The sequence below is a fragment of the Onychostruthus taczanowskii genome, unplaced genomic scaffold, assembly GCF_017590055.1.
Source record: "Onychostruthus taczanowskii isolate IOZ18803 unplaced genomic scaffold, ASM1759005v1 scaffold21, whole genome shotgun sequence".
Lineage (NCBI taxonomy): Eukaryota > Metazoa > Chordata > Aves > Passeriformes > Passeridae > Onychostruthus > Onychostruthus taczanowskii.
Genome location: NW_024499351.1, coordinates 6,210,348 through 6,226,431, shown reverse-complemented (window position 1 = coordinate 6,226,431; position 16,084 = coordinate 6,210,348). Strand labels below are relative to the sequence as shown.

The 16,084-nt window shown below is 37.3% G+C and overlaps 1 protein-coding gene across 5 annotated transcripts in view; it reads left to right on the top strand.

Annotated features, from left to right (window-relative positions):
* Positions 1 to 16,084, top strand: part of LTBP1 (latent transforming growth factor beta binding protein 1) — a 186,072-nt gene that overhangs the window by 68,828 nt on the left and 101,160 nt on the right. For all 5 annotated transcript variants that reach the window (XM_041404348.1, XM_041404347.1, XM_041404346.1 and 2 more), the window contains one exon: positions 14,628 to 14,852. In XM_041404348.1, the coding sequence (XP_041260282.1) occupies positions 14,628 to 14,852 (225 nt within the window). The remainder of the gene's footprint in view (positions 1 to 14,627; positions 14,853 to 16,084) is intronic.

Genomic DNA, 16,084 nt, shown 5'->3' with positions numbered 1-16,084 from the left:
GGGATATGTTGCAATTAAACTAACAAACCTCCAATATTTCATTGGCTTGGAGAATGAAAGCATTTAATCTGAGTGGAAACTTCTGCTGAATAGATGAATCTTATTATTCTGTTGGATTGATGCATGTGCAGTTTATATGGTATTTCAGTCTTGATATATCTGCTGAGGCTTGTAAACAGGGTTGATATGTGTGCGTAGGAAAGGATAGGAATAGAGTAGCACATGAGTTTTCTGTCTCTCTCAGTGTTGAAGTTACTCAGTGAGATGTCCTGTTTCTACTCAAAATTATTCCACATTCCAATTTTGAAATGAATTCCCTTCCTGTAAGGAGTGGGAGGACAATGACTAATTTGTAACTGTAAAATGAAGCAATAAGGAATTAGTAAATGCCCAAATTAATACAAATTAATATTTTTTGCCCCCCCCCCCCGCTGTGTATATTTATTTAATTATAGATTTGCATTCTATTTTTTCCCAAGGGATCTGTTTTTGATTGAACAGGAATGACAGAACTTAGTAAAGGAAGCAGACATTTAATACTTAGGTTCATATTCACTGTTCATTTGCCCTGCATCTCCTTTAAAGAGGTTCATTCAGACTGTTATAAATGAGAAGTCAAAGTTGTATGCTTGCCAGTAAAAGTGCATATTTTGCTGCAAAAATTTTGTGTCTGAGCACTTGGCAGTATTTGTGTCACATAAGGAAACAGAGTCATAGAATTATAGAAGGGTTTTGGTTGGAAGGAACCTTTAAAATCTTAGACTTCCAACCCCCAGCCATGGGCAGGGACTCCTTCCACTAGACCAGGTTGCCCAAAGCCCCATCCAGCTTGGCCTTGAATGTTTTCAGGGATGGGCCATCCACAGCTTCTCTGGGCCTCACCTCCCTCGAAGTAAAGAATTTCTTCCCCTGTCTAATCTAAATCTCCCCTCTTTCAATTTAAAGCCACTCCCCCATGTCATGTCCATGCCCATGTAAAAAGTCCCTCTCCAGCTCTCTTGTCAGCCCCTTTAGCTGCTAGAAGGCTGCTGTGAGGTCACCTTGAAGCCTTCTCCAGATGAAGATGGTGTCTTAAGTAAAAATGTATCTGGTCCTTCATATTTAATCATAAATTCTGGACCTTTCTGCATGGATTAGAGTGACCTGGATATTCTGTACTCTGTTACAACAATGCTCAAATTGTGTTGCCTCTTGAATTTTGGTGCTTTTCCTGTTGTAATTTTCTATCAAAAAATTTTCCAGCTTTGCTGTGTTGACTCTGTGTAAATGTTTTTAGATAATGGAGATTGTCCAGAAGTTTCCAATTACATATAGAGCAAAACTTTCAAGAAGAAACAGAAGCATTTTTCTCAAATTTTATTTGTGCTTCTGTTGAAAGCAGTGAAAGAAATTTTGACCAATATATTTTAAACCAATAGGTTATTCAAAGGAAATTTAGTAAGAAGACCTAATATGTAATTATTATTCTAAGAGAATTTCCTATCTAGCAAAGAATTTAGTAAGCATAATTATTTATAATTGTGAAAATTTAAAGCAGTTATTTTGAGGAATGTTGACAGAATTCCTGAATTTTATTCAGACCTATGTGATCATGAATTACTGTTAGTGTTGTAGGAGTTAGCACTGCTTTTTCTTCAAGCACTTCAGGCATTATGGAAGAGTAGTGTTGGTTAAAAATTGCAATTGCATGCAAGCAAGGCAGTCCATTGGCAAGCCAGCCATCTGCCTTTATCTGTAGTTTACATATGACAGAAAGTCCAAGAGAAATAATTGGTGTTTTCTTGCCACCATTTGGTATTAAAGTTGTCAACTCTTTGCTCCTTATGATACATACTGCACGTGTCCTACTACACTGAAGAGGAACTGTAAGACTGATATTTGAGTAGGATTTTCTATTATCCTTTTTGTGAGAAGAAATATTTAAAATAGTATTGGAAAGCTAATTTAATGACATGTAAAGGCATATAAAAGACCAACATCTTGTGGAAGTGTTTGTGTAGATTTATTGGAATTTACAGTCGCAGTCTCTTCTGGCAGCTTGTAAGGTACACACAGTTCACTTTTTTATCATATTTTGTTCTTTTGTTTTATTTGGTTTAGTAAGAGTTGCTAGAAAGGTAACATGTTACAAGAGACACTTTCTTCTCTGTTTTGAAGTGATGTTTGCTATTTGGTGAATGGTGTCAGCCTGTGTAGGTAACTCGTCATGTCTGACCTGTGTGACTCTGCCCCAGCAAAACACTATTCCTGTGCCTTCATCTGAGATGTAGCAGAAAGACATGTGGAAGATTTAAAATAATTGCTAACACATGTCATGCAGAGATTTTTAAAACTTCTCTTGGTAACATAAGTGAGAAGTGATTTTATTTTCATTTTTTAAATGCTTTTATTTTCAACTTTGTGTTCCATCAGACAACCTAATTGAACAGAAGCTTATTTCTGTAATAACTACATAGAACAAGAACAGTATATGATATAATTCATGGGGTTTTTTTTAGTAAATATTCTCTTTAGTAAATATACGTCACAGAACAGTGAAGTATTACTTTGAAATATCCTTGAATTTTGTACTTGAACTTGCAAATATGAAGAAGTTGTGATGCAAGAACTTTATTATTCCTTTAGTATTATCACTTTTGTTCTTTTACTGTCTCTGGTAGCTACCTTGTAGCCTTATTTGGTAAAAGCTTTGTTTCTTCTGTTGCAGTAATTATAATTTGTGTCTTATCAGGCTTTGTTGGTTTATGCTTTTTTTGCTGTCAGATGAAATATTATTTCCTTTAATATACACAGGAAAACTTCAAAATTCTTGGACAACTTGGCAAATAGAATAACTTTTTAAACTTGCTTCAACAGTAGTCAAAGAAATTGGTCAGTCTGCCAGTGTATGTGTCTCAGGAAAAAAAAATAAGAAAAGGATATTGGGATTTATCTACTGCTTTATCTGGCAATTTGAAATTCAATCTGTGCAAATGATGACTATGCTAGAAATATTCTTGCAGCAAGATTATAATAGCTGTAGCAAAATGAAGGCCAAGTATTTTTCCTCAGACAGTGAACTGAGTAGCTAAAATAATGGCAACGGTGGGATTATTTTTATAAATTATTCTATGCTTTATGGAAGATAGTAGGGAAAAGGTATTTCCTAGCCTGAAGAGCCAATGCAAAATTATTTGGGAGGAATAAATTATGACCATGAATTCAAAACACTTTTTTTTCCAGTCTCCTGTTGTTCTGTAAATTAATCTGGGCTGACAGCAGAATGAATTAATTTATGTACAGTCCAGGTAGTATAGTATAGGCTTTTCTAATCTGAAATAGTAGTGCACTACAATTCTATCCTGTAATGTAAATGTACCATTCTATAGGTTGAGCAAAGCTCAGGATTTTAATGCATTTTCAATTATGGACCTCCGGTGCTCAAATTACTAAGAAAAATTGTATTTTAATGATTTTGCTGGTTTTGATGTCCACATCTGTTCAAAAAGAATGATTTCTTTCCCCCCATATATTTATTGAAACTTGTCATCAAAAAATAGTTCTTGTTTCTGCCATGGAACTTAGAGCATCTGTGAGCTCTTTGTTCATAACCTTAAAATAGTTATTCAAAATTGACATCTTTACAGATTCCAGTGGGGGCCAGATGCTAATTGGTAGAAAAGATATTGTTCATTCAGGTGATTTTAATGAGGTTAAACTCATACAAGTCTGTTAGCAACTTGTTTCCACTCCTTTGCTCACCTTAAAGACTTCAGACCATCACCATGAAGCAAAAGTCCTTCTGCTCTCAAGTGCTCCCCAAGCTGTCTATTACAGAGAACACAGTTTTGGATGTGCAGTCATAGGAAAAACCACAAATGGAAATGGTACAAAATCCACACCTGCAGCCATTCAAAAACATGTGGAGTATGTTTCCCTCAGAGTTAAAGCAAAACAGAACACAAAGTTAAAATGCATAATGTTTTATTTTACTGTATATGGTTTTAATTTATAGAAATTAGTTTATGTACGTCTGACTTGAAGTACTTTAAAAAGAGAACTAAGAGGGCGTTTATTTGAATTATTACATTGTTGCATATTCATATAGATACACTACCTTGTAGAGCTATAGCTATGATATTGCTAAACTAAATGTCTTTGCACACACCTCACTGAAGATCAAGTATATGCCAACTATGGCTTAAAAAAAGAAATTTACTCTAAATTATGCAAGTACAGAAGAAAGAGTCTGAAAATTTTCTCTACATGTTAAAATATGGCATTTATCATGAATAGATTTCTTAGCAAATGGATTTGTATTAAATGTGTTCTTCTGGGTTTAGCACAGTCAGAAGGAAGCAAGCAGCTATCACTGCTCTGTTGATCACAGTCTTTCCCCATTCAGCCTTTCTACTGCTTGTTCTGTTTTTTTATTCTGCTCCAGATAATTCTTATCTCAGTGCCTGTGTAGTCTGTATAGTGTTCATCTATCCATTCCGCTTGTAATTAGCTCTTAGATTTGAGTGTCACTGTAATTGAGAGTCCTATTTTGCAGAGGCACTGGGATTCCTGGATTTTTCTTTTGGAACATGAACTTTGTCTTCATTATGTACACACTTAGATTCAGTGAGTTTTCTGTATATCCATAAAAACCTGAAAACCTGTTAAGAGGGTGAACCATGAACTTTCAGCCAGGGATTTCTGAATGTGAGTAAAGTTGCAGTCTATGGGAGCTGTAAACTCTTCTTTTTTTTTTTTTTCCCCACTAATCTCTTGCGAAGTCTTGAGGGCTGCTAGTCAATGAATAGAAGTAAAATTGGATATTTTCTGATTGCACAGGAAGAGGATTGAATTTTAAGAACCCAAACAGAGTATTTCTCATCTATATTTTATTCATCCAAATAATTTGTTGATTTCTCATTTGGTTATATTTTCAGTTTAATTTAAATATGTTAATATGAGCTCTTAAATCAAATTTTTATATTTGGTATTACTCAGGTATTTCAAGTTTAGGGGAACTTTTAGCAGCTGTTCATCTCATAATTTAGAAATGAGATCTTTGACTTCTCCCTTAGAAGGGCTGCCTCTGTCCATAGGATGTATAGGGGAGCAGTCTCCAAATGGTTGTACATTCCTATCAGTAAAATATTTTTGAACACTCTCTCCAATATGTATATATTTATAAATTATATACAGCTACTACTGTATATATCATCTATTTGTCCATTATAAACCATAGACAAAATAGAAAGTAAAAATTGATAAAAAAAGTCTAAGTGAACTCTTTTGAGAATTAATTTTATTTCTAATGGTACAAAACATAGTTCTTTCATGCATCCCAGTGCATTTTCTGGCACACTGTGTGGGATGAGCACACCCTGCTTTGGAAACTGCTGGTATAGGTAAACAGGGGAGACCAGCTTCATAATATAAGTTGTAATACTACCTTTCTGCTTTGTTGAAAGAAGAAAAGCAGAAAGTTCATGTGTCCATTGTCTCTCTCTTATTTATTATTTTAATGTATTAAATTCAGTCTGTTATGTTAGATGCTATAAATGTAGGTGCTAGAACATCTGTCTAACCAGACTTGCACAAAAAGCCTTGTGTGACAAGGGGGAAAAGGGATTTTTTTTGTACTTGTACACATTTCATTGCACAGGGTTGGGTACGACGTTGTGATGTGAAGCTTCTCAGTGAGGTTGGACCTCATTGGTACGAGCTCAGGGGTATTGGGTACATGGTTAAGTTGCTTGGAACTGGGCATGGCCAGGCAGAGCACTGATTGTGTTTTGGGTTTGCACAGCTTGTGCAACAATTCATACATCTATTTTGGTTATAAGAACCACAATGGGTAGTGAAGTTGTTTTTTTAAATGAATTTCCAACTGTACATTGTCTGCAGAGTAACCTTTATCCTTCTGATTCGCTAGCAGTGACTTTTCTACTTTCCTCTCCCAGAACTCCAGGATCTGAGTCTCTAGCTTTTCACTGGTCTCCGATGACCTAATATATGACTCAGACTCTGAACAATATCCATCCCATTCTCACATTGTGTCACCACCGCAAGGTCAACTCCCTAGAAAACTTTCCAATTTCTAGCGTTGTAGCCAGTGCCAGAAAATCATAGCCTATGTTTTTCATGTTTTTTAACTCTTCCATGAATGCCTGGATTATGAGCTGCTATTTGTATGCTAATGAATATCCACTTTAAATAGTCCGTTCTTATTTTATACTTCTTGTAGATGTTTTTACACCAAAATGAGCACTGTGGTAATGCTGTAGTAATCAGAGACCAGTCTCTTATGTTCGGAAATTTTTGTAATGACTACGGTTTCTGTGGCTTTTCTTTTTCTATTTTAAACATAATTTTGTTGTTGGAGGATGTCTTGTGGTATGGTGGGATGCAGAGAATCAGTGTTCATAGACCATTTGGGTCTAAGTTTGGGGGTTCATCTGGCTCACCAAACCATACCAAGATACCTCAGTCAAGAGCCTGGTTGTGAGTGGGTGCTGAGATGCACCTGTATGGCAAGTTGGCTTGTGCATGTCCTTACTGGCCTGCTGGGCCAGCCTGTCTTCGCTGTCAAACCAGGAAACCTCAGATAACAGCATTCCTAACTTGTGTGGCTCAAGAAGGCACCAAAGGTTAAATAGGAATGAAATCTCAGCTGTTGTGGTTTAACCCCAGCCAGCAACCAATTACCGTGCAGCCACTCACTTCCTCATCAGTGGGACTGGGGAGAGAATCGAGAGGGTAAAAGCTGGAAAACTCTTGGGTTGAGATTAAGGTCTTTAATGGAGAAAGCAGAAAGCCATGCAAGCAAGCAACATAAAACTAGGCATTAATTCACTGCTTCCCATGGGCAGGCAGGTGTTCAGCCACTCCCAAGAGAGCAGGGCTTCATTACATGTAACAGTGTCTTGGGAAGACAAATACCATCATCCTGAATGTCCCTCCCTTCCTCCTTCTTTCCCCCAGCTTTTTACACTGAGCATGATGTTACACATGATGTTATATGGTCCAGAATATCGCTCAGGTCATTTGGGGTCACCAGTCCTGGCTGTGTCTCCTCTCAGTTTCCTGTGCATCCCCAGCCTCTTTGCCCACATGGAAGCGCGCAAAGAGGAAAAGGCCTTGGCTCTGTGTAAACTCTGCTCAGCAATAACAACATCTCTTCATTATCAACACTATGGTCAGCACAAACCCCAAACACAACTGTGAAGAAAATTAACTCTACCCCAGCTGAAGCCAGCACATAGCTTAAATATCTGTTATTCAGTTGCCAGAAATTGTAAGGATGCTGATGTCCCTGGCCAGTGTCAGCTTAACTACTTCTGTGGTCTTCAGAGCCTTTGCATAACAGAAGCATGGCCAGTGTTTCTCAGAAGGTGTAGCTGTTTTGTCTGATGGGAATCAAGTAGTCAGATGTCTAGGAGGAGCTTTTTTTTCTCTGCCTTATGCTACTGGCTGTTACTCCATGTGATAGTCCAGTCTGTTTTTTGGCAATAGCCTAATAAGACAATAGGTGTCAGAGCAGAGAATCAGTTCTCTGAGGTCTTCAGATTGTAACAGTGCATGACCAGTGAAGCCCAGTGTCATTATGGTCAAATTAGTCATTAATCCTGTTGTCCTTAAAAGTGGGTAGGGCTGCTCAGCTGGCACCTGAAGGGAAGAATATAGTCTGGAAGGATCCTGTAGCAATAAAGATGCTTGCTGTTCATTTTTACCTGTTCTTCTCTTGAATTCTTGCTCTATTGAAGATGGGTATGTTTCAACAACATTTACTAATACATGTTAGTATTACACATGCTCAGGCACACGAAACATATACAGAAGGGTAAGTCTTAAAAACCCTGGGAACATAGGAAGGGTAGTTTTCATCTGACACCATGTACCTTGATGTCAATATTTCTACTTTGATGATGGCAACTAAGAAGTTATTCAGGACTGCTTAAATTGATACCTATAAAATTTTTATACTACAGCACGCTTGTTTTAAGCAAGGGTGCTAAATTACTACCCTTCCAAAGGCGGCTCTTCCTAGTTGTTTTATTTCTGAGGAAAATAAATATCAATACACTAGAAATCAAAAAAAGTGTCTGGAGTACCTTTTTTTGTATGTGTTAGCATCATTCTCAAAGGTCTGACCCTGGCCATTTTTAAGGCATTAATTCCTGATAAACAGCAACTGGTGGGGGTTTTTGTTTTTCTTAGTATACTGAGTCTAAGCCTAACTGTTGTGATATACTCAGTATATCAGGGTGATGTCCAACAAGTCAGTAAATTCTCCACCTATGATCAGTGTAGGAGAGACTCACGTGACTCCTTAGCAGTGTCTCCTTGCCTCCCAAAATAGTGTCTGAATCATCTCAGATACTGAGAATATTAGAAGCAGAGTTAGCAAGTATTGACTAAGCATCATGCCTGTTAGTAAGAATCCTCCTGTCAATCGTTTTGCAACTACCATAATTTTTGCTATACCCTTTCTATATTGAGTAAGCACAGCTTTAGGCCATTTTCTGTGCCACAGCATACATTGAATTTTTCTGATAGTATTTGAATATTCTATGACTGTTTTTCATCCCTCCTGTTCTTTCCAGACTGTAACAATGAGAGTTTTATTGGCAGCTGTTGGTCAGATGGTGATCGTGTCAGGCACCTACACAACAGGCCTGTGTTGCATTTGACAGTCTGAGGATAGTTGGCTTATCACATGAATTTGGAAAGATGTGATACATGGCCAATGAGACTCCCATCCCATTGGGACCCACAATGAGCGATGAATGAAATACCTGGGGACATATTGGATGTCTCTTGGTTGACTTTGCGTACATATCTTCAAGTTGTGTACTTGAAGATGTACATCCAGCTTTTCTTCCTGAGCTGTTTTAAAGTAGTGAGTTTAAAATGGAGGAACACAGATAAGTAGTAGAGTGAAATTATCTAGTACACATTCATTCTGGATTTCTTGCTGATCATGATGCTCACTCAAAGGTATATATATTTCTATAACATATTGCAGCCTTGTCCTTTATGATCTGAACTTGCTCCCCAAATTTCAGTATCAGGATGTTCCATAGTTGACAGTGTAGCCTCCATTAGCTCCAAAAAACGTGCATGATACAGACTGGAATAGCACCACAAAGCTTGCTTATTTTGGTAGTCATTTGGTTTGCGTATCTGGTTATATAGCAGTATTTATGATATTATTTCCAAGTGGGGATGAATTACTTTTTAAGATCTCTTGGTAACATTAGTTTAAAAATAAGACAAATTCTAATGAAGTCAGTGGCTGTGTTAATTTGCAGTAGCTGAGAACCCAGTTTAGTAGCTGTGTATTTTTTTATGATACAGTTAGGTTTGAGCTAGATTCCTGTTTGAAGTTTTTTCCCTGCAGCGTTGCAGATTTTACCTCTTTCCAGAAGAAACATCTCAAGTGCCTTCAGTAACATGTTCATGTAACTCGGCCAGTCACAGGAGTGGGGCACCACTTCGCTGTTTTCAGTGGTGTTACAGAGGTATTTCAGTGTTTTCATAGCAGAAAAAAAATCATTCTTACATCTTGTGCTGGACCTCTTGCTATAAGATTACATTTGAAAATAGCTTTTTCTTGTTGCAAGGGAATGTTTATATTAAAAGTCAAAATACAAACATTAGGATAAATTCAGAGATGTATGCAGAGGTATTATACTTCCAAGGCCACATCTCCCTTTGCATTCCCAAGCACAAGTTGGTGATACCAAGATTATCTGAATGCTACTAAAGTAATGAAATAATTAATTTATTTTTTAAATTGCAACTTCTTTATGTAACACCTCTGAATTACAACCAGAAATCTGAAAAGAGTTTAGGATCAATTAGTTAGAAAGTTGAGATACCACAGGTTAAGAAAAAAAGGGGAAAAAGGTATGGAAGAGTTCAAACCAGAGATAACATCACTACTGTAGTTCACACCTCTGTGCCTTTTTTGAGTTACTGTAAGAGTTACTGCAATTAGAAAGTGGAAGTAAGTTTAGAGCAATTGTGCAGATCCCTATGTGGCACCTCTGGGTTTCAACTTTTACCCAAAGCTTGTGGTGTTTTAGAGCACTGTATTATAAGAATGTTGCATATGGCAGTGTGACAATTTGTACTCAGTAGGTCTGCGTAGGAGTCCCTGTGCTTTCTGTGTGCTTAGTAACGGGGTGGATGAAAGATGCCCAAACAGCTACGGGGCATGTAGTAATGCTGGATAACTGCAGTACTCAGAGACAAAATTAATCTGCTCTTTGTGATGCATCCAGTGGAAATACTGTAATCTACATAAGCAGTTCAAGGTTTTCCTTGGCAAAGCTATTGGTGTGATTGAATAGTGCTTATGCTTGAATTGTTGATAGCATGTAAGTAGAAAAGGGAAAGAGTGGTGAGGGAAAGTCATATGTTCCCTGAGGTGTAAAAGAAAAGGAATTTGGAGAGTCTGATGAGGAACAGTTCAAAACCCATCTTCATTTTCTCTAACACTGGTTACAGGAAGGGAGTTTCCTTCCATCCTAAGGGCTTGTTTGGGTAAGCATGGGCTATTTTGAAGGATTAGGAGGCTTTAGGTGCTTGGAATTTGTTTTGTTACATATTGTTTTGATTAAATGAAAACATTTGGACTTGATTAAATTAGTTTATCTGGAGTTGTTCGAGGTTGTTTGAGTATCGAAAACAAATTAGATTATGCAATTACATGAACAAACTGTATTTATCAGTGGTTTCCTAGCTGCTTTGTTGATGATTTCATGCCCTGTACTAGTGTTTCCAACTCATAACTGTGGCAGCTTTATTGGAATCATCTTGCAAATGTTCTTTTTCTATGCATTGAGCCATTCAGAGACTCCCTTTGGAGGCATCTTGATGCACCTTCACTGCCTGGCTCATTTTGAACAGTGATACACAGCAAGCTATGCCAGACTGGAAGAGTTCAGACTTTTGGATGCCAGAGGAATCAAAGCTTGCTATTACCAATTAAATGCCCAAGGATGGGCATGTTTTCTTAAACCTGTCTCCACTTTTCATTTATAGTTCGAAAAATAATTAAGCTTGTTCAGTCATATTTCGGCTCCTGAAGAGACCATTGAGAGACTTAGCTTACAGTAGACCCAAGTGAGGAAATTGTTGCCTTTCTTATATCCATTAGTACTTCCTTTGCTTAGTTTGTAAGATATCCACATGTGAACTGAAATTTCTTCTTATCCTATGCAGATGTATCTTCACATTTTTATCAAGGTCTGAGCTAGAGGGTTTCACTCCATAATGGGTACTTTTATTTCTTCTATTTTCTTATTTCCAGAGGAAATGGTAACAGGCCAGTGAGCATCAGGCTTCAGCATACCCTTCTTCTGAATGTCAGTTGAGAACTCTGGTGCAAACCCAGCATCTTCAAATGGTCTCTCCCAAAAAGCGTGGGTCTGGTTTTTGTCAGGAATGTCCCTTATGCCTCTGGCGGTATTCTGCCATTCTGTTTAGGTTTTGTAGCCTCAATGACAAGACAAAACAAAGCAAAAAAACTTACAGTTCAGGTTGAGCTGTTCAAACATACCCTGGCTTTATGTCCTGTTTCTATCTTAAGTGGTTCTTCCCCTGGGGCTCTTTGGTCTTCGTTAAACAGAGATTCCCAGAGCCTTGTCAAGGAACAACAGTGGTTCCTTCCTCTGCCTTTTTGAAAACTTATGCTCCTCCAGCTCACTGTTCTCAAATGGTCTGGGTGTGTGTATTCCACTTCTAGTGAGGTTATGTGACAGTGATTTCCAGCACCAGTGTAACAATCAAATGCAGCCCCTTGTCCTGGCCATAAACTACCTGAAGAAATCATGCAACAAGAGTGTGGGCTGCTTACACCTATTTAAAATAATCAGAAATTTTATTTCAGTGTTGTGTGGGTTCTTTTTTTTTTAATTTGGTGTTTTGTTTTGAATTTGGTTTCTTTTTAAGTTCTCATAATATTTACTGTTTGAGATTGTCAAGTTTTCAGTTTAGCCCGGAGATTACATCCTATTTGTTTTTGCATGACTGATTTGAACTTACAATTGCGTGTTTCAGAATTTAGTATTTTTATTACAGAACTTCATATTCTCAGAATACATTTCATGTATTCTCACTTAAACTTCCTTTCTCATACATTAGGCCAGAGATGTAAATCAGTATTAGTTAACTGAGTGATTTACACCACATGATAACGTTGGAAGCTTGGAATTTTTGTTTCCTGTTATGTTTAAATACGGAGGGATTAAGTATTCTTAATTATTTACCTCATACTAGAACTTTTATTGTAATTTGTTTGCACTTACTTGCACAAATTGTTTGGGTGGATATCCAAAGCAAGCAGGTGTGAGAAGGAACGTGAACCAACTCTTTTCTGTTGGTATCTTCCTTCCCAGTATTTTTAGCGCAAACTTTTTGCTCAAGACCAAAGCTTTTCATGTGCTTATTCATTCATTACCCACCAGATTCCTACAGCAGAGGAACATGTGAAGAGTGCCTGGTGGTGCAGAGATACCTATGCAATTTGATCTTCTAGATGTGAATTCCTTTATAGGAATTGCTTTTTAGTAGCACAGAAGAAATTAGTATATTTGGGTAGAAATTCTGGATATATTTTAAAAGGTGGATTTTGCATGTTACCTTGTTGCCTCGACCCCGGAGAGAGGGGGAAGAAAATCTATAGGTTAGACCTCTTGCACTCAAGGAATTCCACAGTGAAACTATTCTTGTTAACGTTTGTTTCACTATACTTCCTTCAAACATCAAACTGCTCCCCCGTTAATGCTATTTCACATTGTGTCATTGTGCGATTTTACTTTGAATGAAAACCACCTCGGTGTTCAACCTTGTTCAGGCATATCTTCAAAAGCACTAAAATTCTTTGTGTGTTGTCTCTGTTGCAGTACAGCCGCTTGTTTGTGGCTGCTCAGGAAGAAATGGTACCAGAGAGAGAGAGAGGTGTCTGTCATGCTTTAGTCACTGCTGTGGTCAGCCCTCCTTCATTTTGCTCTGAAGTAACAGCAGTTCTGTAAGGATGTCTTTTACACACTCAGATGAAGTTCCAACAAGGGCTGGGACCCAAAAAAGTAAGGCTTGTGCTGTCGTGGGTAGCCTTCCAAGACTGACTTAGTACCATAAGCACAATGCTACAGCTTGAAGTACTTTCAGTCAGTTTATATTAAATATAAATATAAGATAAAACAAGAAAAGTATCAAGTATACTTTTGCTGAGCACAGTGAAAAAACAATTCTGGCAGTTTGCATTGTGCGCGGAGCTATCCGGCAATCAGGCATTGGCGTTCCAGACCCTGTCTGGGCAATGTGGGGCTGCTTTTTGATGAGCCTGGCTGGGTGTGCTGTATCTTGAGTGTTTCCTGGCCCAAGGGAATCACACAGCTGGGTTAGAACACCTTGGGCTGCTGAGTGTTTTGCTTTGTCTTCTTGCAGCACACAACACACTGGTTCCTTTTCCAGCACTTCTATAGTATTCAGAATAGTAATACCCTGTGGTTGTCCAGAGGTCACAGCAATTGGAATAATGAGCACTAGGTTCTTAATAACCTTGAATTATCTACACTTTGTTATTTTTATTGTAATTCATTACAGACCAAGCAATACCAATCCAGCAAAATGCCATGATTACTGTAAAGGTTCTTATTTTTTAAATCAGAAACTTATCTTAAATCTGACAAATGGATACTGAGCTCTATTTCTCAAATACAATTTGATTCCTGACAAAAATGTCCTTTGTTTGTCTTGAACAAAAATTTATAGTATTTTTCCTGTTGTTTTCACATCGTTTTGTTCTTGGAAATTCTGACAGCTCATTTACATTGTGATTGATTATAGCATCCCACATTATATTTTTAGAAAGTGCTGAACCTTGCCTCTTACTGCATGTATCTCTGAGTTGAGAAATATTTTTTATTTGATGTTGACATTTTTCACGTTTCATCTGATAATTAATATTGCTGTAAATGTGGAAGTGCTGGCTAGCACAGAAGTAATTACTCATGTCTTTATATTGGAGTTTAATGCTTTGGAGTCTGTGAAATCATTTCAGGAGAATCTCTTGATATTTTTATGATCTTTATGGGTGGATAAAAATTCGCTTCTTTTATCTGAGAAATAAATGTTAAGCAAAAATCTAGATCCTCTGCAAGAAATAGTTTTCTAGAGAACAGCCAAGACTTAAAGTCAAAATGGAAAATTTGTCCCCACTACTTTTTATTCTCGGGTGAGTTTTTTCACAGACGTCCAGGATTTTCAGAAACAGGAGGTTGAAAAATAAGAGTATCTGTACTGAAGTGTGAAAAAGAGATGTAGCCAGACACCATTTTAGTTTAGTGTCTTGCTTAATAGCATCATGACATAAAATAGCTGAGATATCTAAGGAAAGAATTGCTTTCTGTTTGTCATGGAGAGAAGATGCAAACAAGGCAGAGGTCAGAGATCACAAGGAGGGGAAGGGAAGTGGTTCTACCACAAGGCAGTGAAAAGTGCATGTCAGATGGATAGCACTTCCTCAGATGTCTGAATGAAGAACGAAGCCCTCCAACTCTCTTCCTTTCCTCTTCAACTTGTGCATGATAATACTAAAGCTAAAATCATTAACGAATTTTTTATTTCTGTTTTCATTTCAGTTATTTGCCACCTTCCATGCATGAATGGAGGCCAGTGTAGTTCTAGAGATAAATGCCAGTGCCCTCCTAATTACACTGGTAAACTTTGTCAAATTCCCGTGCAGACTGCCAGTTCTCCAAAACTCTACCATCACCAGCAACAGGTGAACAAGGCTGTAGGATCACAAGTTATCCATTCTACTCATACTTTGCCACTGACAATGTCTGGACAGCAAGGTGTAAAAGGTAACTTCTTTCTTAATAGGTATTTTTAACTTGTTGGTTGTAATGAATTATTTTGAGTGTTTAACCAGTAACAATAGTGCGATGTCTACACATATCAAATATTGACACCACAACTTGAATAATGAGCTCACATGTTTTCCTCAATGACTGAAATAATAAGAAATAACAGTGTTATTGAAAAGAGTTTGTAGGTAAATTTACTTTGCTTTATGGCACAATTTAATGCAAATTGCAGAGTCAAGGGATAATGCAGGGGGTTTCTTCCAGAAACGTAGACCTCTTCAAAAAGACAATGATTGTGGCTGAACAGAGTCCATAAATTGCAGTGTACCTAGACAGAGACTTGCAAGTGATTCCATGGTTACTAGTGGAGGGAAGAGACTGTGCTTTTCAACATAAACAATCTTAAATCTAATATAAAACTAAAAATACAAGCCGTGTTTATCTTGCATGACTTAGTGGAGTCTTATAAGTTAGTTTTGTGGTGAACTATTTAGTGTAGCTAGGCCATGTTATGATTCACTTAAACAGAACATTCCTTCCAGGCCAAATAACAATATCACTATATCACTTGAAAAAAAAAAAAAAAGGTTTTACTACTGCTAATGCTGTGAAGAAGACAGCATTAAAGTCTGAAATGCATTACAGTCTGAAAGTCTGAAGCATGAAAGTTCATTCAGTTTTGGATTACTGTCTCCTCTCATACTTTTGTTGTGAGGTGAAAACTTCCGATTGCTTTGCAGAGAAGTGTTGAATTTATTTCTTATGTGTCCTGTGGGTCTAGGTAGTATTTTATAAAGTGACCCCTACAACTCAGATTCTCAACATCGGACCTAGTGTGAATTTTGTTTGCTTGTTTGAATTGTCAGATTGATTTTTGGTCAGGGGTAATTTTAAAATTACCTCTTCAAGGTTGGTATCTCTGAATAAAAAGAAAATATATAGGGAAAGTTGTGAGGAGGCTCGGTTACTGTCAAGTAGTTTCTGAATAGCTTTGCTAAAAGATATTTGTAATAAATATAATCTAACATTGTCATTCTGTATTCAGAAAAGGACAGAGCTATGAAGGAACTGTTGACAGTATCCTGGAAATGTAAAGTTTTATAAGTACTTTTGAGTATCTTCTCCATCCGAAGAAGATAATGTAATTACCTAAACATTTAGCAGAGCATCAGTTTATTTTTCTGCCTATGTAATTCCAGATGAAATAATTTTAGACAATACAGTGGACC